The sequence below is a fragment of the Haliotis asinina genome, chromosome 16 (assembly GCF_037392515.1).
Source record: "Haliotis asinina isolate JCU_RB_2024 chromosome 16, JCU_Hal_asi_v2, whole genome shotgun sequence".
NCBI classification, from domain to species: domain Eukaryota; kingdom Metazoa; phylum Mollusca; class Gastropoda; order Lepetellida; family Haliotidae; genus Haliotis; species Haliotis asinina.
Window position 1 is genome coordinate 36,443,486 of NC_090295.1, and position 25,944 is coordinate 36,469,429.

The window sequence follows — 25,944 nt, forward strand, 5'->3', positions numbered from 1 at the left end:
GAAAGAATCCAATACATTTTTTCTACTCGATGATTGATAATGTTGCTCTTCAGACAGAGACCAAGTTTACATGAAGCACAGAAAAAATCGATAAATTATAACTTTGAAGCCAGATCTGGGATTGGAAAATTATCAGGAACACAGTTGCACTCTTCAGTGTAATCCTCTACTCCAAATACGGGCTCAAGGCAAAAGTAGCTTTTTTCATAGTTGCTTAAGAGAAAATCTCCCGAAGGCACGTCCACAATGACATTGAGCAATAAAAATTTCCTAACGTCATCTGCTGATAGGTATACCAAACGAGCTAACTTGGTCCAATTAAACACGGCTGCAGAGGAGGAACCAATGAGAAGTTAGTTCTCCAGGCATCAAGCCTGGATCACAAATTTTATTGATGTATATTTGATTCTAACAAGTTGAGAGTGATGTCAGACGACGAAGGAAGTTCTGCTGCTTTAGGAACATGCTAACACGAACACGTTAACCACTGACTGCAATGCTCAATAAATACGGCGTTGTAGCTTGTGTGGTGTTTTGCTCACGTTATCATAGTCCTTTAATTGAACATTCAACAGCCAACATTAATCCACCATCCCTTCCATCCATCCTTCCAGGCACTTACCATCCATTTATCCATCCAGACATACCTATCCACAGTCAATATATTCACTCATCTACCTTCAGTATTTGCAACCTACAGCTCATTTTTATATTGTACTGTCCTCTGTAGATACATTCTTTTAGGCCTAATCACTAGTTTTACATTCTACTCTGTGATATTCTAGTTAGTCTTACCGTCCTTCGTTGACAGTGTTTTACAATGTATGTGCTATTAATTCATTTGTATGTTTATAATTAATCGTTCGCATCCGTCACGATATGGCTGCAATATTGCCGATGTGACGTTAAATATTAACTCACTCACTCACCCATTCCTTCAACCTTCCTTAAAATCTATTCAACCACCCAGATATCTATTAAACAACCAGACAGTCTCACCAAACGGATTTCAACCTAAACGCCCATCAATTCTGCCATGGAAATCCGTCAAATATCAAAATAAGTTCACATAAAGCCATTCTTCACACATTGATCTGCTAGTATGCTTCGTCCTGCTTAGTCTAAAAGCGTCAGTTAAAGGGAACGTGTATTCATACGTACACCATGCATCTTGAAATAAATGGAATACCAATTTCGGAAAAACACTAAATCTGCCTTAACCTGTCTGTAAATGATAATCTCTAACACATAAACAAGTTTTCCATTGTCAGAAAAGCCTAGATGCAAAGCCATTATTGGTGCCTCCTTGAAAGGCTCCATCATATCTGTGACCATTACAGCCAGATATCCTTAATTTGCCATCATATCCTCTTAAGCTGCGCTCTTTGCATGCTTCGAAAGGGCATAGGTTCCAGAGTGACTGTATTAAGATAGTGACCTGTTGGTCAGTTACTGCTGGTCAGTTGTAATCCTGGCCGCTCGTTATCTGTAGCTTAGGTGATCATGAGAATCCAAAACGGTTTTCTTGCCATGAGAGCAATGGATTGCAGCTCTTGAAACTCGGCTGTGGGTTAAACTATTAACTTGCCACGTTAACATTATGGGATATGCACTGAAACCGAGTGGTACAAGGAATTAACGTAGAAGGTATAAAAGTCAAGTTAGCATGTGTTAGAGTCAGAAACCTCTAATAAATCTTCACAGCAAGCAGCAGTGAATCTGGGCAATATAATTGTGGTTATTGGGAGATACATTTCACACCAATAATTCGCTGAACAGATAAATATTCTTTGGAATCATACATAGAATTCAAGCTGAGGTCGGAACATGTTTGGGGCAAAAGGCATTATAGATGACAAAGTCTTCTTCATTGGGCTTGGGCTTTTCCTTGCTCCTTCGTCAGGTGATCTGAAACAAACACAATACATAAATGAGTATATATGGAATTTGTACAGGAATACATGTTTTGTTCTGTTCACCTTAACAGGTGAAAGTAAAACATAGGAATCAGTTTAAAAATAATAACACTTTAGTCACAGTAGCAGTATTGTAGCCTCATCGTGACTTAACATAGTTATAAGTTCACGGTAAATGCACACATTTCAAAAACCTGTCGACGAAGGACAGTATCACCAACTAGTATGTCACAATATCAAGAAATAGCACTTAAGCCCCATGGCCCCTAGTTTGGTTATCCCCGTCAGTCGCTGGTGATCAGTAGCCCATTTTTACATGGTAGTGTCTAAAATTATCTGTTAAAAATATATATACCAGCTAGTTTTATCTCATTTTGTAATACCCTAGTTATTCTTGTCCGTCGATGACTGGTTCTTTAATTCCTTGTATTTTTTGTGTAACTACAACATTTCTCGTCACTATATGGATGCAATATTGACGATGTGACGTTAAATTTTAACTCACTCACTCAAGACATAAAACTAGCATATAGCTCTAACATAGGAAATCAAGTTAGGATAATAGAACATAATGAACGGCTGAAGATCGCCAGAAGGTAGATTACCACTCATATGGACTATTATATTTAGTTCGTCGGTACAGTGTGGTAACTAGTTGTTACCGTAGTTAAATATGCAGTGGCAGGTACAACCTCAACTCCCCCCCCCCCCTCCAACATCAACAACATCAAACAACAATCCAGTCAGTTTGATCGCTCGGTTTATTAGAGACGGGTGTGTTATGAATCTACTGTATTTGTCTGCATGGCTTTTACTTTGGAGCCATTGTACGCTATCTGTCTACATTCGGTTCGGAGAATTTAATTTGAAACTACAAGTCCTAGAAAGTGTTCCAGTGGTCCTGATAAAAGTAATTGTTCATTGCCTGTACCAAAGTAAAGTTCGAGAAATGGAATTAAAAAAATCGAACACTTTAACCAACTTTAATGCCGTCTCTTCTCAGTTACCGACCTTCAGAACGGAGCCATATGCTCCGAATCCCTTACATTTCACGATAAATGAAAAGGAGGTCTCCGTGTAAATTGATAATTTGCAATCAAGCAACACAGCATAAGACACATTTGATAACCATCGGTAAATTATAGGAGTTCTTTATTTTAATGTGGAGTGATTCCTGAAGTTGTTGTCACCTTGTCAGTGGAACCCCGTTTATCCGGACGTTCCGGGTGTATTTCTATAAAGCAAGATCTGATGACGAATGCTACTATAGAACATTTTCTGGAAACTTTGATATTTACCATCATTATTGGTGTGAGGCACTCAGGCGCAAGACACCCTCGTGGCTCAAATAGTTAAGGATCGCGAGGAAGGAGATGACCAAGGGTGCTGGGGAGACGATGGCGTGTCTGGACGGTGACGGTGTGGAACCCGAATAAACATGAAGACAAGTGAAACGGGAATTTCTCGCTTTCTCTCTGTCTGGGTTTATTACAGTCTTGTATGTATGTGTTGCCCGTTGAGATAGCTACCCATGTTCAGCTGCATCTCTGCAACTCACAGTTAGCAATATTTCAGCTTTGTGGCGGCCGTCTGTAAATAATCGACTCTGGACCAGACAATCCAGTGATCAACAGGATGAGTATCGATCTGCGCAGCTGGGAACCGATGACGTGTCAACCAAGTCCGCGAGCCTGACCATCCGATCCTGTTTGTAGCCTCTTACGACAAGCATGAATTACTTCTAATCCGGATCTTCAATTGTGGTTTCTTTCAGGACATACATGACCTGTGCCAAGTATTAAGTGGCACTGATCCAGAATGTAACCAGTTGTTTGTGTTTAGGTTCTTTACAAACGTTTCTCTTGGTTCCATACGCTGAAATAGTTTCTTAGCAACAAATCGAACGAGATTAGTCAATTACAAATGTTCTTTCAAAGTTAGGAAAAACAGGAAACATGAAGACTGCCTTTTATTCAAAGGCTGGCACTGATGTTTCGAGACAGTTCCCGACACACACACACGCACGCACGCACGAACAAACACACACACACACACACACACACACACACACAAACCAAGCACGTAATTGTATACACAAGCTTTGAATATCCTGAATAAAACGCACTGTCATTGAAAGAATCCAAATCAGATTTTCACCGCTGAAGATGCTGTTGTTTGGCAGTTTGTAGAACGTTCTGCTAAGCAATGTTTTAAAACATGAATTCAGTTTCAGTATTCTCAATCGCTGAAAAGAGACAGATGCCGAGCTCGCATGAAAGAGGACACAAATCGATAAAATCAAACGTTGAAGGCATAGAAGGGTTTTCTTAACCATCAGAAACTCGAATGGAACTCTTCAGTATAATCCTCTACTCAAAAGCAGGCTCAAGGCGAAAGTGGCACTTTGAGTGTCTATTAAACGAAAAGTCTCCTGAAGTTCTCTACTTATAACTACACCTTACGGGCTCACTTGGTCCAATTAAAACAGGTGTCTCGAGCAGAATCGGTAGACAGGTAATTTCCCCTGGGGTCGTAATGGGCGGAAACGTTATTGATGTTGATGTCTTTTGCTCAGTCTTTCATGTTATGCTTCCTGAAGGACGGACAATGGTATAAAAATGTTGATCGTTGATGGTGTGATCCTGCTGTACATTCCACAAACGTCAGGAACAAGTTCTGTACTCATGGAAGTAGTGGCCTTTTGAAATTTAAGGTTTTTCCATGGTTAGGATCGGTTGAAATTGAGTTCCGTAGTTCTGCAACTATGCATCTTCTAACAAAATAGCATTCGAACGTATATCCGTGATCCGATGCAGAAGAAGTGGGACACACAAGTAGTTATCAATAAATTACATGCTATAAAACCGTATATTGGTTACACCAACTTGGGTTGTCTGTCCAGATTTGAAGAGGTCATACACAATATATACATATGAATATTTGCTTAAAGGTGAGGATCCTCCGTTTTGTATCCCTTGTGATGAAAGAATCACGGTCAAGCATGTCTTCCTTGACTGTTGAATATTCCATCACAATATTCCATCAAATCCCAAACTATGAAGGAACGTTGTAATAATGTCAGTTATCATTTAATTATTGCGTTTTAAAAAGAATTAGATTTATTAAATAACTTGTAAATAATTAAATATTATTTCATATTTTATTATTGGTAGTTTAGATTAGTAACTGAGATTGTTAGTGGCGGTACCCTCAAAGGGGATCGAAATATTGTAAAATAATTGTCCTAATGAGAGGGTACGTAAGTCCTGAAACATTCAAAGTAAATTTAAACTTACCAGCTTTTTAAACGTAGTATTTTTGTAATTGTAATGTATGGCTAAAATTTCTTACAATCATCAGCAGCTGAAGGGATGGTGTAAATCCAGCTAGGATCCATGCAGGTAGCAAAGGACTGTAAGTCCCCTTGGTCCCTAGTGTGGTTATCTACCTTCAGTTGTTGACGATCTATAGCCTATTTTTATATTGTCCCTTCTAGATAAATGTTTTATATTTAATCACTAGATTTACATGTGTATCTGTGATATTCTAGTTAGTGTACTGTACTTTGTCGACAGCTTTTACAATATGCGTAAATTCCATTTAAATGTTAAATGTTCTCGATATGGCTGTGATATTGCCAATGTGACGTTAAATATTAACTCACTCACTCACGCTAACAACATAATTGAAAGAGCAGTCCAGCCAGTAAGTGGATTACCCAATGGTTTGTTACCATAATAGAAAGGATTGTGGTAACAGAGAATGCCTAACTTCCGCCTCAAGCGCTATAGATCGCCAATAAGTGAAGGTAGATCACCATTCTAGGCGCCATGGGAACTTACAGTACTTCTGCTACCTGGTCCCTAGGTGGATTTGCACCATCCCCTTACCTGCTGGGGACTGTATGCAAGATAAGCCACAAATTAAAATCGCTGAAATACTAAGGCTAAAAAATAGGATAAAATTTGACTTCAAATGTTTTGGGACTTTCGTACCCTCTAAGGAGGACAATAATTTTACAGTACTTCAACCCCCCTCGAGGATACAGCCACTAACAATATCAGTTACTAATTGAACTTCCGATCATAAAATACTTATTTATTTACAAGTTAGTCAACAAATCTAATTCTTTTAAAAATGCAATAATTAAATGGTAGCCTATGTTACTAAAAAGGTCCTTCATAGTTCTTGATTTGAAACAATTGTCCCTATTGATGGACATTTAATTGGATGTGTTTGAATATTACCTTTGATCATATCCCCGTATCATGGTTATCTCTACTGATCTGTCACTCTTTGTACATCCTGGGGAGTAGCCTAGTGGTCAAGCGTTCGCCCGTCAAACCGATAACCCGGGTTCGATTCCACACATGGGTACAGTGTATGAAGGTAATTTCTGGTGCCCCCCGCCGTGATATTACTGGAATATGGATGAAACTACACTCCATCATCCACCATGATTGAAGCAAGACTTCCTCAGAGTCAGGATCTCTGGTCTTTCTGGTCGCCCTTTTTAAATTTAAAAATTACATTGTTCAAAAGCAGCAAAAACTAAATATGCCATGCAACTTCCAATCCAGATGGATTCAAACGTGTTAAGTAAAATTCTGTCTCTTGATGTTTGTCGGATCGCTCGATTCTAAAATCTCAATCTGTCTGTAGAGATAAAAACCTGTCAACAAAGGACAGTAAAACCAACTAGACTATCAGAGAAAATGTAAGACTAGTAACTGGATCTAAAACAGTTCGACTATAGGGGACAGTAGAATATAAATGGGCTTTAGATTGCCAACAACTGAAGGTAGATCACCACACTAGGGACCATGGGGATTTACATTACTTTTGCTACCTACATGGACCTTAGATGGATTTACACTATCCCCTCAGCCATTGGCTTTTATGCGGAAAATTAGCCATACATTAAAATGACAAAAATACTACGATTAAAAACCTGGAAAATTTAAACTTACATCAAGTGTTGTGGGATTTACGTACCTTCTCAGGAGGACAGTAATTTTACAGTACTTTAACCCCCTTTGAGTGGACAGCTACTAACAAATTGAGTTACTAATTTAAACTGCCAATTATAAAGTATTTATCTATTTACAACACAGTTAACAGATCTAATTCTTTAAAAAATGCAATAATTAAATGATAACTAGTATTGTTGAAAAGGTCCTTCACAGTTCTTGATCAGTTTATCGCATGTAATTTATTTATACCTACTTGAGTGTCCCACTTCGTTTGTATTAGATCACGGTTGTAGGGTCCAATTGTAGGTTTTCAATCTGAGTATGGCATTTGAAATGGTGTCCCAGATTTGTTGAGTGTTGCCTTGGCAGCAAGATCGGCCATTGTTTTACCAGAAATGCCTACGTGGCTGGGTAACCAACAAAAGACGATGTCGTTTTGGCCAGTAGCAAGATCATTATACAATTCAAGAATTTCTATTTTTCTAAAGATTTCAAGTTTTTTAAAAGCATGAAAACAAGACAGGGAGTCTGAATAGATTATAATTATGTACTGTTTATTCTTAGGATGTCTTTGAATTTATTTAAGAGCTGTTAATATTGCACTTGCTTCTGCTGTAAAAACAGAGCTGTTTTCCGGTAATCTAGAAGATATTGTTCTGGACCCAATGACGGTGGCACAAGCTACTGTGCCACCGTCCTTGGACCCTTCTGTAAATAAGGACTTGTAATTGCTAAATTTATTTAATTGATTATATTCCTGCTAATATTGTAATTTATTTGTTTCTGATTTCTTAAACGTAGTTAATGTTAGGTCAACTTGCGGCCAAACCAACTGCAAAGGAGGAGAAGAAAGAAGTCGGGAAGGAGCTACATTTCCCAGCTCAATGCCGGCAGCAGATAAAAATGGTTTAATTCTTATACCAAGAGGCGGAACAAGAGAAGATTTCATATTGTATAAATCCCCATACAGGGGATTGAAGACACAGTTATATGCAGGATTAGATTTGTTAGAGTGCAGTTTTGTAATGTATTGTAAAGATAATTTAATAGGACCTTGTGTAAGAGATGGTTCATCTGCCTCGACACAAAGGCTGTCAACAGGAGAAGTGTTCTAAATGATCCAAGACTTTGTCTTGGATCTTGGTGGCGTACCGAATCTAATAGTTTGGGGTTGCATGCTCCTCCGTATACAATGGAGCCGTAATCAAGTTTTCTGATGGGTCTTCTGATCCCCTCCCCAGTTGTGATTTGAAACTACTTTCTATAAATCCATTGCCTTCATGCATTTAGTCTTTAACTGTTTTATGTGCGGTAGGAAGGTCAGGTTGTTACGAATGTGTATTTTCTGTATATTTTTGTTATTAATTCAGTAATAATTATTCTTGGGTCACAATGTTAAGTGTTTTTGAATATTAAATATGATGGGTCACATTTCGTTTGAATATCTGGTCAACACTTTCAGCATTCTAGCATTCCGGAATTTATCTGCTCCTAGTTTTCGATGTTCAGTTCCGGGATACTGTTTCGAGTGCATTCTACAGTGTTGACGATAGTCGTTTGTGCCCGCACTTTCGGGAATGACTTAGTTTATATATAAAGACTGGTTGCCGTGTTGAGGGCGACACTCACACTCACATTCATTCATATTTGCTGGAGTTACCGCCAACACTTGAAATCCTGTCAACGCCTGAATCTACTATACATTATCTGCTGTCGCACCGATCGCTGTGTTTACATTCTGCCATAGCTGCTCTCTCCCACACCAAGACTTTGGTGAGTTTGCTATATTGTATTTTGTGACCCATTGACTTAGATTTTGTCTCTCTTGAATTGTACCTGAAATCTGCATTGTTATATTGACTTGCGACTCTGTATATCTTGCTCTCGTTGTATAACAATACATAATTTGAACGTAAACAACTTGTCTTTGTTCTGTTTTGCTGGTTTACAAGGGGATTTCTTAAATTGTTGTCACGGTAAATTCTTAATCGTAACAAGGTGTTGATCATAAACAACACCAAGAAACTTGGCGTCTTTTACAATTTTTATAGGAGATCCATCCAATACTAGATTTGGATCCTTATGTGGTTTATGTTTCCTGCAGACATGAATGCAGTTGGTCTTGCTTTGAGAATTTAAAACCATTTTCAAGACACCATTTATGAATCTTATTCAAACATACCTGCAACTGCCTTTCAATAGTATGCATGTTTTACCGCGACAAGAAATGCTAAACAAATCCACAAAAAATGATCCATCGATTGAATCATTTAATACCTTAATAATGCTAAACAAAGACACCCTGACCTTGATTGTAATGGTCAGACAGGGTTGAGCCCACTCTCACTTGAAATTGTCTGTCTGAGATAACTGAGATACAAGCTGGGGTAAACGGCCCCTCAAACCAGAGTCATGGAGATCTTTCAGAATGTCATACTTCCATGTCGTATGATATGCCTTTTCAAGGTCGAAAACAAATTGATACATCATGCTGTTTAATCAGTATGGATGTTTAATAAAAGATTCCAAAGCACGAAATGATCGATTGTTTTTCGTTTTTAGCGAAAACCACAGTGAATGTTAGTGATGAGGTTGTTGGTTTCCAGGTACCAAACTAACGATCATTAATCATGCGTTCCATAGTCTTGCAAACATAGTACGTGATACTGGTCGGTAGTTAGAAGGATCAGTATGATCCAGGTTTAGGGATAGGAATGACAATAGCATTTCTCCATGATGATGGGAAATGGCCAGAAGTCCATATATTGTCCAAAGTCTTTGGCCATAAGTCCAAAGATAGTGAATAATGTTTCTAAAGATGATTCAGGTAAATGTTTAAGTAGCTGATAATGTATATTATCGGGCCCTGAAGCGGTGTCATGAGCTTGCCCAAGGGCAGTATGGAGCTCATGAATGGAAAAAAAATCATTGTAATCCTCCCCATTGTCTGAATTAAAATCAGTTTTCTTTTTCTTCTTCTTGGTCTTTAAATGTCTTAAATGTTGGCAAATAATTAGATGAGGAGGAATGTTTAGCAAACGTTTCACTAATTGTATTGGCAATAACAGAAGTTTCAGTTAGAGTATCACCCTCCTTTAGATGGACACTACATTTGGATCCCTTGCCTTTTATTTTCTTCAACATATTCCAAACCTTAGAACTTTGTGTTCGTGAGTTTATTTAAGAAACATGATTTTGCCATGTCTGTCGTTTATGTTGCTTAAAAGTGCGACGAACGTTGGCATTTGAAAGTTAGGACGTCTGAGAGGATTACGAATATAGAGGTCAATTTTCATGGAGAAGCATCGACTTTAAGATATTGGGGTAACTTTGGAACATCAAACGTAACAGTTACCATCTTTCTTGCTTGCTTTGCCTCAACTACACATTGCACTCTTAATTGACTTACAATGGTCATCCGTAGTGAGATCAGCAAGACTTTTATCTCTGTCTCGGATAATACATTTGCTGAAGTTGAGACATGTTTCCTCACTAGACTCTGCAACAATGAATCGAGGCCAGGTTTCATGTTCCGAATAAAATAGTCTTGTAATTGCATCTTCCTCATCATCAGTATCATCAGCATGATAACGTTTTTGTTTTGGGGGTTTTGTGAAGCCATGATTATATAGTTTGTGGTTCACTCTCTCCTCCCCACCCACCATGGAGTGTCAACAAGGAAAATGCTATATGCCTGTGGGCCTCCAACAGGCGGCACCAAGGATACCAAGAGAGAATACTCTAGAAGTAACTTTGCATAAAATGTACTACCAGATTGGCCCATGAGCCATTGCCTTCTGGGCAAATAAAGGCTCTAGGCAAATGTATAATAACAATAATTCCAAACCAAGATCTCTATGATTAACAAACCGGACAAAGACCTTAATGTTTTGTAGTAATTCAGAAATAGAAGTTGTGCAAATACAAAATCATATTGACATGACCAGCCGATTGGTTGAACCGGGTCCATTCAAGCACCCGTCTAGGCGAAGTCAGGGCCAAATTGCCCTCAACCACCAGGATCCCTTTCTCCACCAATGCAGAGCCGCAACCCACGGCAGACGGGTTGGTGGACAAAATATCCCCCCTGTGCTGACAACGGGGTGAACAGCTCTCAGCGTTACCCAGCACCCAGCAGGAGGAGGTGGCCGTTCACGGGTGCCATATACCCAACTAGTGGTCTGTGTTTAGAACAGCCTTGATGCCACCACAAAATGGCTTGGTCCCAAGGGAGAGTTCATTATACTGGCGTTCAACCCTAAATTATAACCATCCTTTCAAGCTGTGTTTTGCGAATGCTTCGAAAGGGCATCAGTTAAGGGTGACGGTCTTTAGGTAGTAAAACAATGGTCCTCCGACTCCTCTCACCCTGTGTCTTAGCAACCTGCAGTTTGGTTGATCTAGTTTCTAGTTGTGTGGAGATCCTTTATTAACGCATTTGACACTCTTCACACAGTACAGAGTACGCCATTAATTCATTATGTGATATATGGCTAAATGTCAGTACAATCGCCAGTGGCTAAAGGGATTGAACAAATCCAGCTCGAGTCCATATGGGTAGTTAAAATCCCCATGGTCCCTTCAGTTTTGACTTACCTTAAGTTGCTGGCGATCTTCAGCCCTTTTAACAATTTATCATCCTAACTTGAAATCCTATTTCAGAGATATATACTAGTTCTATTTTTTGTTACTGTTATATACTGGTTGGTGTCGCTGTCCTTCGTCGACAGTTTGTTTTATCATGTATTTATAACTATTTTAAGTAATGATATGGCTGATATACTGCTGCATTGACTATAAGCTTCGACTCATTCACTCATGTGATAATTGCTGAAGCCTAAATGACAAACGGGCGTAACTTATAGAGTCTCAGCATTGAATAAATTGTTAGCAGTTGAGGCTGAGCAGTAAAAAGGTGAAAGTTCGAAAGTAGTAGTATACTACCGGAAAGTAGGGGGAAATATGATTTTGATAAGTTATGATAAATTTGACAGCATAAATTCACCGAGCTCCTTTGGAACCCGTACAGTGAATTTAGTCCCTGACCAATACATGGTCTTGCTCAGTACTGTTAAGTTCAGCATCTCTGCAGCACCTGGGTTCTTGGTCTTAAACAGAAGTTTCGTCTAGTTGAAAACTGTAACCTTGACTGAAAAAGGCTTTATTCTATATATGAAGGGAAAATTAAATTTGTCGTACTGCCTTTGTTCTGTTTTGGCCGTTGACGATGCAGTAAAACTGTCCTTAAACTGTTTGCACAAAGTTTGAATTTGATGCCTTTGTGAAATATCGGCCTGACATTAAGGCGAAAAATACCCATGAAAGCTTCAGCCACTTTGGAAGTGATAATTAGCGTTCGGAAAGATGACAAGCAGAGACCATCGATATTCACTTTCACAGTAGTCCTCTGCCATTTTATTAGTTTAAAATCGCGGAGACTTTGTTTCAGTGCATTTGCCTAGCAGTCACGAATGAAAACCATTCCTTCCCTGAAAGTTAGCTTTTGAACATAGTGCTTCCAATTTTTCGTCAGTTTTGCTGAAAGTTCAATCAGCGTACCAAAGAAACTTGGTAATTTGAAAAGTTCACTTTTTACCACCACGATTAAAATTGAATTAAGTCCATATTTATCACAAAGTTTTGGAAAAGATTCTCAGTTCAGTTCCTGAACACAACAAAATGACGATAATGAAACGCCGTGCGCCAAATAAACAAGCGATTTATGCTGACACACGTTTCAACCAAGTCTTTGATCTTGCATCCAACACGACAAAAAATACCGAGGCAATAATCAAAGTCGATTTAGTGCATGATAGAATCAGCCTGCAGGTTGGGTCCCTGTGTCGCCATTGTTCTTCTGCGATAACCTATAGTTATCAGGGCGGGCTGTCAGACATTTCTTGTGCCCTGAACATGACCGCCAACCCAGTGCGATTGTAAAATATGTGTTCTAAAACAGTTTCCTTCCGTCAAATGGCTCCCGAGAAACTCGATGTTCAGGTCGACGGCTAAGCTTGAGCCGTACAATCAGCGCATGTAATGTCATTTACACTTCCAAGAGAGCACACTGGAGTAGTTTCGGGTACTATTCATATAAGAATACCATATGTTTCATCCTATGAAGCACATCAGGTCTCATCGTGATGGCTATTGTTAGATTGTGTTCAATAGGACCATGACGATTTATCGACCTGTACTGGAACAAACGTGCATGTCTGATCGGTTTGTGATGACCTTTGTTAGATCATAATGCAACAGATCCGCCTCTGTCGGAATGGCTTGTGCAGCTTAAAATGTGTGGAAGGGTTTATTGTAGGGTTATGCAAATGACATGAATCACCGTGGTGATTGGAAACTAACTAAATAGTCGAATGTAACTAAAAACTATGTAGAATAGCTTTCTTTTCATGATTGCCAATTAGGCATATCTTTTTTTCATGATTACCAATTATACATATAAGTAAATTTCATTGTATTTAATATGATCACATGAAACTCATAAATTTGATTTTGTCGTGGACACGTGTAAAGCAATAACATCTGTTAAAGCGACATTGACGTATGCTCATTTCTCCTTATCTCTGAACACTGCATTTTTCTATCTGTTGTCTTGATGTCTGATGTCAGCATCATCCATTCATCCATCAACGTGTCCCGGTGTAGAATAGGTTTCCAGTAGCCCATGCGTGCCACAAAAGGCGAATATGCTTGTCGTAAGAGGCGACTAACGGGATCGGGTGGTCAGCTCGCTGACTTAGTTGACACATGTCATCGGTTCCCAATTGTGCAGATGGATGCTCATGTTGTTGATGACTGGATTGTCTGGTCCAGACTCGATTATTTACAGACTGCCGCCTTATGGCTGGAAACTTGCTGAGCGCGGCGTAAAATTAAACTCACTCACTCCATCAACGTGTGAAAGGAAATGACATAAGACTACCTCGATGGCACCGACCGTTAAGCTGCAGCCATCCTCCCCCAAGACATTATCCCAGTTCACTGTATATCCGTGATACTGAGTAGGGGAAGTCCCCGCAGGTGTATGACAGTCTTAATGCAGGAAAATCTGTCCACCGGACTTACACCTACGACACCGGCGTATAATTGGATGAGGTCCGTTTGATTTCATCATCCACCATGGTAACATTGAGACATTGATCCTGTCTGTCTGGAGATTTAGATAAATGTTTCCCGGCAGTGTGCCATCAGGGTGATGTTGTCATTACTACATGTGTGGTGTGCCTCTGCACAAAGTACCACCGCATGTAAGGACATGTGTCCATGTAAATACCCACAGGTACTGCTAATGCGTTTAGTTTACACCTAAAAGGGCACCGTGCCAATGTTTAACCGGCAATTTGTTTTGAGGTTCTGAAGAAATCTTCGATATTTTAAAAGTAAAAACATGTCTGCATTGTAATAATCCAAAACTTTGTTTTCCCAATGATAGTTGAACTTCAGCTATTCGTAGGCGGTTATGTTGAAAATATTTCAAAACATTCAATTAACTGTGTGTTGCTGAATCGTTGAAACCAGGAATACCATGCTTACTTGAAGCACAGAAAATCGATAAAATCAAACGTTGAAGGCACAGCTGGGATTCCTTAAATATTGGGAACACAGCTGCATCTCTTCAGTATAATCCTCCTCTCACGAAGCGAGCTCATGCAAAAGTGGCGCTTTTTATAGTCGCTTTAAGAGGAAATCTCCTGTAGCCACGGGTACAGACGTGGAACCGATGACAGCTAAAGCCTCCAAAAGTCCTCTGATAATAGGTATACCAAGCGGACTCACTTGGTCCAAATGAAACACAAGTGTAGAGCAAGATGTATTGACAATGTATTTCACCAAGCGCCAAAATGTGACCCAATACCTTATCGATGTAGACTTCCTTCTAACATGTTTCAAAAGGATATCACACGACGAAGGAAATACCGATTGTCTAAAAAACTTGTAATAGCTTTCGAGGTGTTTCATTCACATTAAGGTATATTAGGTCATATATCCTGGGTGGGTCAGATTATGATATCTTTACAGAATTCGTCCTTGTGATTGTGATACGACTGATGAGCACCGGAGCTGGTGTGTTTTGGGTCTATACCACAGGTCCCCGTGTCACTGCGACGATTAAAGACTTTTCTTTAAAATAAAAAAAAAATTGAGATGACCCCCGACTTGAAACGCTTCACAATACAATATATCTGGATATGTAGATACTGCGAAGCGTTTGAAGTCGGGGGTCATCTCAATTTTTAATTTAAAAAAAATCTTTTATCCTCGCAGTGACACGAGGCCTGTGGTCCATTCATCCTCAAGCTATGAATCCATTAGGCCGCTTATCCACCCATAAGCCATCTATTGATCCGTACCTCCGTCATAAGGGATAAATATTTCAATGGAAAAACTATTAAGGGTCTTTTTAGTAATGATAATTATAAACTTGTTGAATTTTTAAGAGAAAAAACAACTGATGGCTAAACTTTGATTTATATGTTTTGTAGGTAAATGCATTTTGGTATTTATGAATTACATTAGAAACAGAATCCTTCAGTAGCTTTACCCTCGAAGGGGGTTAATGTAGCGTAAAGTACCCTCTGAGAGGGTACGAAGCCTACCACGTTTTTAATCGCAGTGCTTCCAGCTAGGGTCCATGCAGGTAGCAAAGGTGATTGTAAGTCCATATGGACACGAGAATGGTGATCTACCTTTAGTTGCTGGCGATTACATGGTTACATTCTATTGTCCAAAATAGTTGTCTGTATTTTAAGACATATGCTTGCTAGGTTTAACCCTTTTTGTGATAAGCTTGGTTATTTTACTGCCCTTCGTTGAGAGGGCTCATAAATTATGTGTATTTATCATGACTAAAGAACTTGTTTTAGTTGCGATATGACTGAAATATTGCCGATGTGACTTTAAATGTTAACTCACTCACTCATCCGTACCTACTCATCAGTACCTATATTGATCCACCATCAGTTGTTGTCGACCGTATAACCCATTCCCACATTGTATTGTTGCAAATTGAAATAGTGTTCTATGGTTACATGTTAGTTGTAAGTGTAGATCTGTGATCGACTAGTTATAGATTACTACTGTCCTTTTCAGGCAAGTATGTATACTGAATTTGTTTTCAGGCATTTATAAATTTACAAATTTACCACTTTCACAGTTACGATACTCACCCTACTCAGACACCGACCCAACCATCGAACCATCGATATTTCACATCCACAAACCGACTAATTCACCAGCTCAAACATTCATACACCTTTCCATTCATTCACCCACTTTCATTTATCCATCCTCTACGCAATGTACTAACCCTAACGCCAATTCAACCATCGATTCTTCCCCCAAAGAAACTATTCATCCATGCAGAGAATTATTTCAGAAACAGTCAGGTCCATCCATCCTAATTTCCACCTAAAAACCCCCACCTCTGTCATCCCACACCGGGATCCATCCATTTACCCAAAACATTCACGACATCCAGACAGTGGCTTCGCTGACCCTTGTGTGGATAGGTATATGTGTTCTTCGAAGCCAGTGTTCCCGCATGTGGTATTGCTGGAATGTTACAACAAGCGGCATACAGCCACACTGCATTCCCATTAAAAAAGGATATATCAACACATCACTATTCAACCTTGTAGTCTTCTTTTATGTTTTGCGTTTTACCCAATCATTTGTTCGCGTAACACAGACACCATGGCTTCAAGGGAAGGTAAAGGTTTGATGCTATCACTTCAATATCTGGAATGACCAACTTTTGCCTCAAGTGAGACACTTCGTTCTTCTGAAGCAGCAATGCTGGGATGCCTTATCTATTTCCATAGTGATGTGAAACCCTACTTTTATTTAATCAGGAAAAAACCAAACTACGGCATATCCGTCGTAACTCAGAACAGTTACAACAGATAAGAAGAATGCACCTATCTGTAAACGAGAGATGCCACACATTTAAAAGAGTATTTGATATAACGTCTTGTATTTCACATTGCCTCAAACTCTGTATGGACAGTGCTTTCATATCATTTTCGTCTGTTCTAATCAGTCACAATTCCCCGCTCCGTAATCTAATTTCTTCTATTCAGTGTGTTTTTCGTAACACGCAACCCAAACGCTTTAATATAAGCAATCCGCTATATATGAGTCCAGCACGCACCCTGAAGTACATGGTTTTCGAAGTAAAAAGAAACAATCTGCTCTGCGCAAATGATAATTTCACATCAACAAGTTGTCCATGGTTAGAATAGCCTTGATGCAAAACCAAATTGACGTCTTCCCTGGAGAGGCTCTATCCTATTGGCTATCATTACTGCCAGATATCCTTAGTTGTCAATATCCTTTCAAGCTACGCATCTTTGCATGCTTCGAAAGAACATGTGTTACATAGTGTCTGAAGATAGAGATGTGTTGGTGAGGTCTCCTGGCCCGAGTAATCCTGTGCGCTCGTTAACTGTAGATTGGGTGATCAGGAGAATCTGGATCGTCTTTCCAGCCGCCAGGATATGCATTGATTACTGTTCTTTGTACTCATCTAAGCACAGGACGTATAGACATGCTTCGGTAATGTTATGGGATACACATTGACACCGAATTTGAATTGACATATGAATAAAATATGAATTATCAGATACAGAGAGCAAAAACAAAATGTTCTCGAGCAGCAGCTAACACTGGCATAACAATCGTAGTTTATGGAACATACCTTTTCACAGCAATATTTCGCAGAACGAAAGGAGATCGATTCAAAATCTTACAACGAATTCAAATTGAGATCTACACATATGTATCCTCGATTATCTGTGCAACTTATTGCTTATATTTGCAACCAATTTGACAAAGAGAGTCAAAGTTTCGTGACTGACTGGATGTTTGGATAAGTACAGGTTCTTAAGAAATTGCGACCAAGATCGGCTTATGTAGAAACTGATCACAAGAGACTGAAACGAACCTACTGAACATTGGGAATACATATTTAACTACCTTGACAATCCATAAAAATGCAAATACACTTTTGATATTCAATGAATGGATGGTGTGGAAGATTAGGAAGATGGCAGCAATTTATCGGACAATAATATTTCATGTTGCATAGGTGTCACTGTGTACCAGAAACTTGAAAATAAGACGTTGAAAACTACTTGACGATAAACTGACCACTCGTAAACACTATATATCGCGTAAGTAAAATCTGAAAAACTGTGAACATAAAACATGGGACCTTTGTGAACTGAAAAGGCATTGATCAATGACGGAGTCTGAAACGTCTTAGCAGGATGGTGAAATCTAGGGCACCTCCTTTAACTTGCGCAGTAATCACGCTGCTTCGCCAGTTCATGGGCAAAACAATACCCTTCGTGTAGATCCAAGGAAGATTTTACTGAAGAAAAATGATTACAATTCGCGTGCTTACAGTTACACGTTTAGTTTCCAAACGATTCACCGGACGATTTATCGAAACACATTTATCTTGACATGTATTGATTTTAATGAAGCAAAACCAACATAAGGCACTGATAAAAACGTTTCTGTAAAATTCATGTTTTTTTTCAACAAATGTCAATATGGAGTTATATCGGGAGCTTTTCGTCTCCTTGTGCTTTTATATAGCAACTGCAAGATCTGATGAGGAATGTTAAAATGGTCCTTACTTTGGCAACTGTCCAAACTGATCTGAAAAGCTTTCCAATTTGATGTTTTTGATCATTCTTGGTATTAGGTACCTACGTGTATGACAAACCTGTGCTGAGACTATTAATGAGCATGGGGGGTCAGGGCAATGACAGTGTCCGGGGGACGATGTCGATGTCACGTGTGGGGTGGTGGGGTGAGGAGGAGAACCCGATTATAAGCGAGTGGATTAAGGGCTCCATGTATGTGTTTGTGTGTTTGTTATTGTTGAGTGTGTGTTCGTTGAGTCCAGAGGCAGTCACACAGACAGGTAGGCAGCGTCAAATATGTTACAAGAGCGAGTTTCATTTTACGCTGCTTTCAGCAACATTCCAACAATATCACGGCGGGGGACACTCGAATAGTTTTAACAGCATCGATATACAAAATTTGTTGTTTGTATTGATATCGAACCTAAGAGCAGAAGAAGTGTTTTGGGCGACATTGGAATGTAAAAAACGCCAAGCAATATCAAGTGATCCATAGATTCCAAAATCCAGTTTGATGATTTCGAATTACGACTTCTCTGTATAAGCTCAGGGATTCCGATCTTTACATGTTTAATGTCTCGTACCATGCATTTAATAGATGACTAAAAATCCCAAACAGAATCCTGGACAGGTGGTCAAGTTGTAACTCTTTCACACGTAACAAATTGCAGAAAACCTGAGTATTGTTATCCGAAGTGAAGAAAAACAGACTGTGACAGAAAATATGAAATGATCCAGTACACTTTCAGTACACAGCGTAGTATGTAATATCAGTAGGTATTTTCTTCAGTAGGCAAACTAGTAAAACACTATCGACTTTCTGTTTTATCTGACACGCCAAGATGACTCTGAAATACTGAAAGGTTAAATCCACTCTCATTTTACTGTATGAGTGAGCGACAGGAGGAAACACTTGAAACCACAAATCCCACCACCAAGTCATGTGAAGATGACGCATTTGAGCCCCTGAACACGTGATCTGGCATCTACATATACTCTTCAAGAAAGAGTATGGGAACCTGAAATTTCAATTTGGATAGGAAGTGTAAACGTTGAGAAACGTTCCAAGGACAGCCGTCTTATGAACGCACCACCATGTCCCTCTATTACCACCCCTAAACACAACGCATGATCTGCACGTGCACAACGCAGTAGCCCCATACACGTGTGTAGGGTCTCATTCTTGATTTTTACGGTTTTTCAAGAAGGTAGAGAAATCACCTGGAACATTCATTTTGACACTCATCTTGCATCATACATTTTTTTGTTAGTGTTTGTTTCTAGTCGTTTGTTTGAACATGGAAATCGTAGACATGCAAATTACATGCCCTACACCAATCATCTTTCAAAAGCGACTACATTCCAAATAGCTACGGCTGTAAGGTAGTGCAAATGGTGGTGCACTCTCAAAACATTCAATATCATGATATCAACATTGACTGACTGCGATAAATCTCCTAAATATTCTTAATTGTAAATAAAACACTGACGTTTCCCTACTTTTTGAAGAGTATATGCAACTATAAGTGGGATCTTAGTTGATCTTCACGAACGTATGAACTGTGCCCATTGTGGGGAATGGAACACGGGGCTTTTGCTGACGAGCACCCACTCAGCACACCTGTCGTTAATATCCAAGTGGCATTAACTCACACAGGTATAAACTGTATAATACTAATTGGCGGAAGTCCTTGGTAGACTCCAACTGAGTCAGTGTCGGCTTCCACCGCCGACAGCCACCAAATTGGCGCATGATTGTATTATATCCATGTAATGGGCAGTCATTGGTGATGGTGACACTGAGACATTGATCTTGTCTGAGTCTCAGAAAAAATATGTCCGGCAGGGTGCTATCAAGGTGATATACCATCGCATCAAAGAGTGAGTGAGTTTAATTTTACGCAGCAATATTCCAGCTCATAATCGAGTCTGTAAATAATCGAGTCTGGACCAGACACTCTTGTGATCAACAACATGAGCATCCATATGCACAAATTGGGAACCGATGACATGTCCCATTCAAGTCAGCGAACCTGACCATCCGATCCCGTTAGTCGCCTCTAACGACAAGCATAGTCGCCTTTCACAGCAAGCATGGGTTGCTGAAGGCCTATTCTACCGGACCTTCACGGGTCTGCGCATCAAAGGGCATGAGTCGATGTACACATCTATTGTTTCTTTTCCAGAATATATGTGTCAACGCGTCAACCATTCAACTGACAAGGCGCTAGGCCAGCATGGAATCTGGTTTAGTTTAGATTCCATATACTAACATAGTTTTCTAGAAACAAAACTGAACGGACCTAGACAGTTTCACAAAAGGTTTTTTCATAATTATTAAAAAAATTGTTAGCCTTTCATTGAAGTCTCGGGGCAGTTCCCGACACAAGAAACCAGCACGTAATTTGTTTACAGAAACTTTGAATGTCCTGAATAAAACTCGTTGACATTGAAAGAATCCAAATCAAATTTTCCCCGTTGAACGTGCTGCTCTTTGGCATGCTAAGTCATGTTCAAAACTTGCATTCAGGTTCAAGATTCTAAATCAGTTATACAAGAAAGACAACGATCTCGTATGAAAGAGAGCAAGAGCCGATAAAACCAAATACTGAAGGAAAGCAGAGCGGGGTTTTTGTAAATATCTGAAACACGATTGGGTATCTCCACTATAATCCTCCACTCAAAAGCAGATTCAAGGCGAAATTGGCACTCTTCATAGTCGTGTAAAGGGAAAATCTCCTGCAGCCACGAGCAGCAGACATGGAGTCGATGACAATGAAAGGTTCCAGAAGTCCCAGTCTGCTGATTTGTGAACTTTAAGGGCTCACTTGGTCCAATTAATACATGTGTCCAGAGCAGAATCTATGAACAGGTTATTCCGCTGGGGTCATAACGGACCTAAAGTGTTATTGATGTGGACTTCTTTCCTTCAATCTTTCATGTTGCGGCACCTGAAGGACGAGCAATGGTGTGATCCAGGTTCAGACTTATAACGACCCTGAAACACATTCGTTCTGAATGATCTATCCAGCTGTCTCTCCTGGGGTTGATAAAAGTTTGCCTTCAGTTCAATCTACATTCATGCAACAAAACAAATATCATTACACCAGTTCAGTCACCTGTCTAACCAACCTTGCTCCGGGGCACTTATGCAGCCAATCCAAAATCTACCCATCCATCCATACAGACCCTTATCCATGAATTCATCCGTCCATGAATTCATTCGTTTTCATGAGTAATTGTGCTGCAGATGTTGAGAGTTGAGTTTGGGTCTGTTCATCCATTTAGAGACATGTCCATCCAGCCATCTATCCATCCATCCATTTAACTACTAACCCATCCATTCTTCCTTCTGGACACGGCACCCATGGGGAGCCACCTCCTCGTGTTGGGTGCTCGCCAAACCCACGTTGTGGACCCGTGGGCATATTTGGTCCACCAACCCGTTTGCCGTGGGTTGCGGCCCTGTGTCGGTGGAGGAGAGGATCCTGGTGGTTGAGAGCATAGGAGCAGGACCAGTATTCCTATTGCTCAACACACCACTTTGGCAGTGAGTGCAACTAGACGGATGGTAGATTGGGCCCGGTTCTACCAGTCGGCTGGTCATGCCAAGCACTGTGCATAGTGGGTATCATTGCACATATTCGATATGTTATTTGGTCTTGGCTTTTAGAAACTCCAAATAGTTCAAGATATTATATTGCCTAGAGTCCTATGCCAGCAGGTGGTGGCTCATGGGCCAATCTAGTAATGTTGACCGCTGAATTCTATATGTTTTTAAGTTCTTGTTATGCGGTTATGGGTAAAACCCGCCTGACAATACCCTTAATAAACGAATATAGCTATTCATGTCATATTTGCTGGAGTATAGCATCCCTGTATCCCTGGTGTCTGCATTCTGGAGACCCCGGTGCAATTAGATGCCGTCCTTGTTGAAAATCCATGGTGGGTGGGAAGCAAGGTTGTCGAATCTCTTTGATATAATCATGGCTCTCAATCATTCTGGTTCTACCCGAAATGAGAAAAGAGACGTTTGGACGTTCAGATATTGTCGTCTGATGATGATGTTTGTCTTACAAGAAATTCTAACTTTTGGGCACGATTTATTGTTGTTGAATCTATGAATGGTCTTCCTTTAAAAATCACCCCGTTTGCTATTTCCAAAGCAATCGATGGTATTTGTGGTGAGGTGATGAATGTTTCACATCTCCGAGGCGGCTCCCTTTTAATTGAGTGTGCGCGGAGACAACAAGCTATTAACCATTTGAAATCTTCCAAATTTGCAAACACTGAAGTTGCAGTCTCTGAGCACAGAACTCTAAATTCTAGTCGAGGGATCATCCGCGACAGAGGCCGTTGTCTAGCGGAAATGACGGAGGAAGAAATCTTGAAAGAACTTTCTGGACAGCATGTCACCTCAGTGAAACGCTTCATGAGAAGAGATGGTGATGCTTCTATTCCAACAAATACCTATTTGTTCACATTTTCACTGACTGATATACCTAAATCCATCAAAGCTGGCTATTTCAACATCGGAGTGGATGTGTATGCACCCAATCCGCTCCGGTGTTACAACTGTCAGAACTTTGGACATGGTTCTAAATTCTGCAATCGTCCTTCTGCGTGCTCTCGATGAGGAGGTACTTATGAAAACACTTTTTGTATTGCTGCATTTAACTGTGTAAATTGTAAGGGTGAACATGACGCTTGTCCTTCGTGGATACATGAAAAAGATGTCTTGACAGTAAAAAAAAGGCTGTTTGGAGCCGTTCGCCTCCATCACCACAAACTTATGCTGCAGTTGTCTCCCGCACATCTTCTACTAGATCCGTAGAATGTCAAACTGACTTGACATGGACAAAGTCGGAACACCCTCAGCCTGTTTCTAAATCATCAAACAGTCAGATAACGTCTACAGATAGTAAACAACATGACATCCCTCCAGCATCTCAGTGTGTCCCAACTCCCGAAACAGCAGCTAAAGTAAAATCATCAACTGAAGTGCCTAATCTTCACAAGAAGAAACAACATAGGAAAATCTATGATTGCCACTTTTACTGAACCACCGGTACACTTACATAACTTTTTTTACCCTCTCGAGATGGATATCACCCCATCCTGTGAACGTCTTGGTAGTACTAACTACGCCTCGCGTTCACGTGAACGATCACCTATAGACCCACCATGAGCCATTCGAATCTTCTTCACTAGAACTGCAGAGGACTTAAACATAATTCTTATGAACTGCAGCTCTTAACTCAGGATATGAATCCATCAGCAACTTGTTTACAAGAAACCTACCTTAAACATACCGATAAATTTGACTTCAGACGCTATAATTTCTTTTATTCTTATTCTCCCCGGGTGATAAAGCTACAGGTGGAGCTTCTGTTTTGGTGCGACAGGGCGTCATCCATAGTCCTGTTCCCCTTAACACAAACCTGCAAGCAGTAGCCGTTCGCATTACCTTGCAGATTGCCATTACACTTTGTTTCTTGTACCTTCCGCCTTCTTTAAATCTCCAAAAGCTTGAAGGCGCTAGATTTAATAAAAAGTTGTTTCCAACTCAAAATTGGGAGGGGACCAAGCTACCCTCCTTCACCTCTACAGACCATTGGTCCGTTCAAAGCTTGATTATGGCTCCATGGTATATAGTGGAGCCTGTAAAAGCAACCTTAAACTTCTTGATCCTGTCCACCACCAAGGTTTAAGACTTTGCCGGCATTGAGCTGGAAAATATAGCTCCTCCCTGTCTTCTTTCTTCTACTCCTTGGCAATTGGTTAGGCCACAAGTTGACCTAACATTTACTACATTTACAAAACACAGAAACTAATGAATTACAATATAAACAAGAATATCATCAATTAAAAACTAAATATAGAAACTATAAATCTATACACACAGATGGGTCCAAGGACGGTGGCGCAGTGGCTTGTGCCACTGTCATTAGATCCAAAACAATATCTCCTAGATTACCGGATACTAGCCCTATTTTCACTGCTGAAGCTAACGCCATATTAACGGCTCTTAAATATATTCAGAAACATCCTAAACATAAACAATACATAATCTATTCGGACTCTCTTTCTTGTCTTCGAGCTTTTAAAAACTTATCATGTAAACATCCACTTTTAATAGAAATTATCGAACTGCATAATGATCTTGCTACTGGCCAGTGCCACATCGTCTTTTGTTGGTTAACCAGCCACGGGAACATTTCTGGGAACACACTGGCCACACAAGATATACACATGAATATGTGCTTAAAGGTGAAGATCCTCCGTTTTGTATCCCTTGTGATGAAAGAATCACAGTCAAGCATACTTTGCTTGACTGTGTAGAATTTTCCATCACAAGGGATAACAATTTTAGTTCCCGAATTATGAAGGATCTTTTTAATAACACAAGTTCTCATTTAATAATTGCATATTTAAAAGAATTAGATTTATTAACTGAATTGTAAATAGATACATATTTTATTATTGGAAGTTTAAATTCATAACTGTGCTTGTTAGTGGCTGTATCCTCAAAGGGGGTTGAAGTCCTGTAAAACTATTGCCCTCCTGAGAGGGTACCACCAACAAGAAGTCCACCAACATTCAACGTAAATTCAAACTTTCCAGGTTTTGAATCGTAGAATAAGTGTCCTTTTACTGTTTGACTAGATTTCCCAAATTGCTAACGGCTGAGGGGATGATGTAAATCCAGCTAGGGTCCATGCAGGTAGCAAAAGTACTGTAAGTCCCCATGGTCCCTAGTATGGTGATCTACCATCAGTGTGGCAATATATGGCCCAATTTTCTATTGTATTGTCCTCTATAGATAAGCTGTTTTAGGTATAGTTACTAGTTTTACATTCTTTTCTGTGATATTCTAGTTGTTTTACTGTCCTGTGTCGACAGGTATTTATAATACACATATATTCCATTTCAGTGTTATGTTCTCGTCACGATATGGCTGAAATATTGCCGATGTGACGTTAAATATTAACTCACTCACTCACTCCTTCTGGACACCCACCCACCCATATATCCAGAGTACTGTCCATGCACAAATTCATCCCTTTGTATAGGTAGTCATGATACAACTGGTTTCAGCAGAGTGCTGATTCTAGTCATCCATTCATTCATCTACAGGCGTACCCATCCATTCACCCAGACAGTTTTATCTCCATCCACTTGTCCATTTATAACTCCCAGTTAACCTTACATCGATCGAGAAACCAATCAATTATGACTTGACAAGCACATATCCATCATCCAGGCTCAAATCCGTCTATCCATCTACTCGTATCTTTATCAGTTCATCGATACATCAACCATTTATTGATCAATAAAGGTTTCCATTCATCCGCCCATCCATTCAGCAACCCTTATACCATGCAC

General features: G+C 39.8%; 1 protein-coding gene across 1 annotated transcript in view; it reads right to left on the reverse strand.

The window, feature by feature from the left end:
* Window positions 1-23,152, reverse strand: part of LOC137267753 (calponin homology domain-containing protein DDB_G0272472-like) — a 37,366-nt gene extending 14,214 nt beyond the window's left edge. Inside the window, exons 1-2 of the mRNA XM_067802201.1 lie at window positions 23,061-23,152; window positions 21,895-22,046 (exon numbers count right to left, since the gene is read on the reverse strand). Of these exons, the coding sequence (XP_067658302.1) occupies window positions 21,895-22,046; window positions 23,061-23,152 (244 nt within the window). The remainder of the gene's footprint in view (window positions 1-21,894; window positions 22,047-23,060) is intronic.
* Window positions 23,153-25,944: the final 2,792 nt, after the last annotated feature.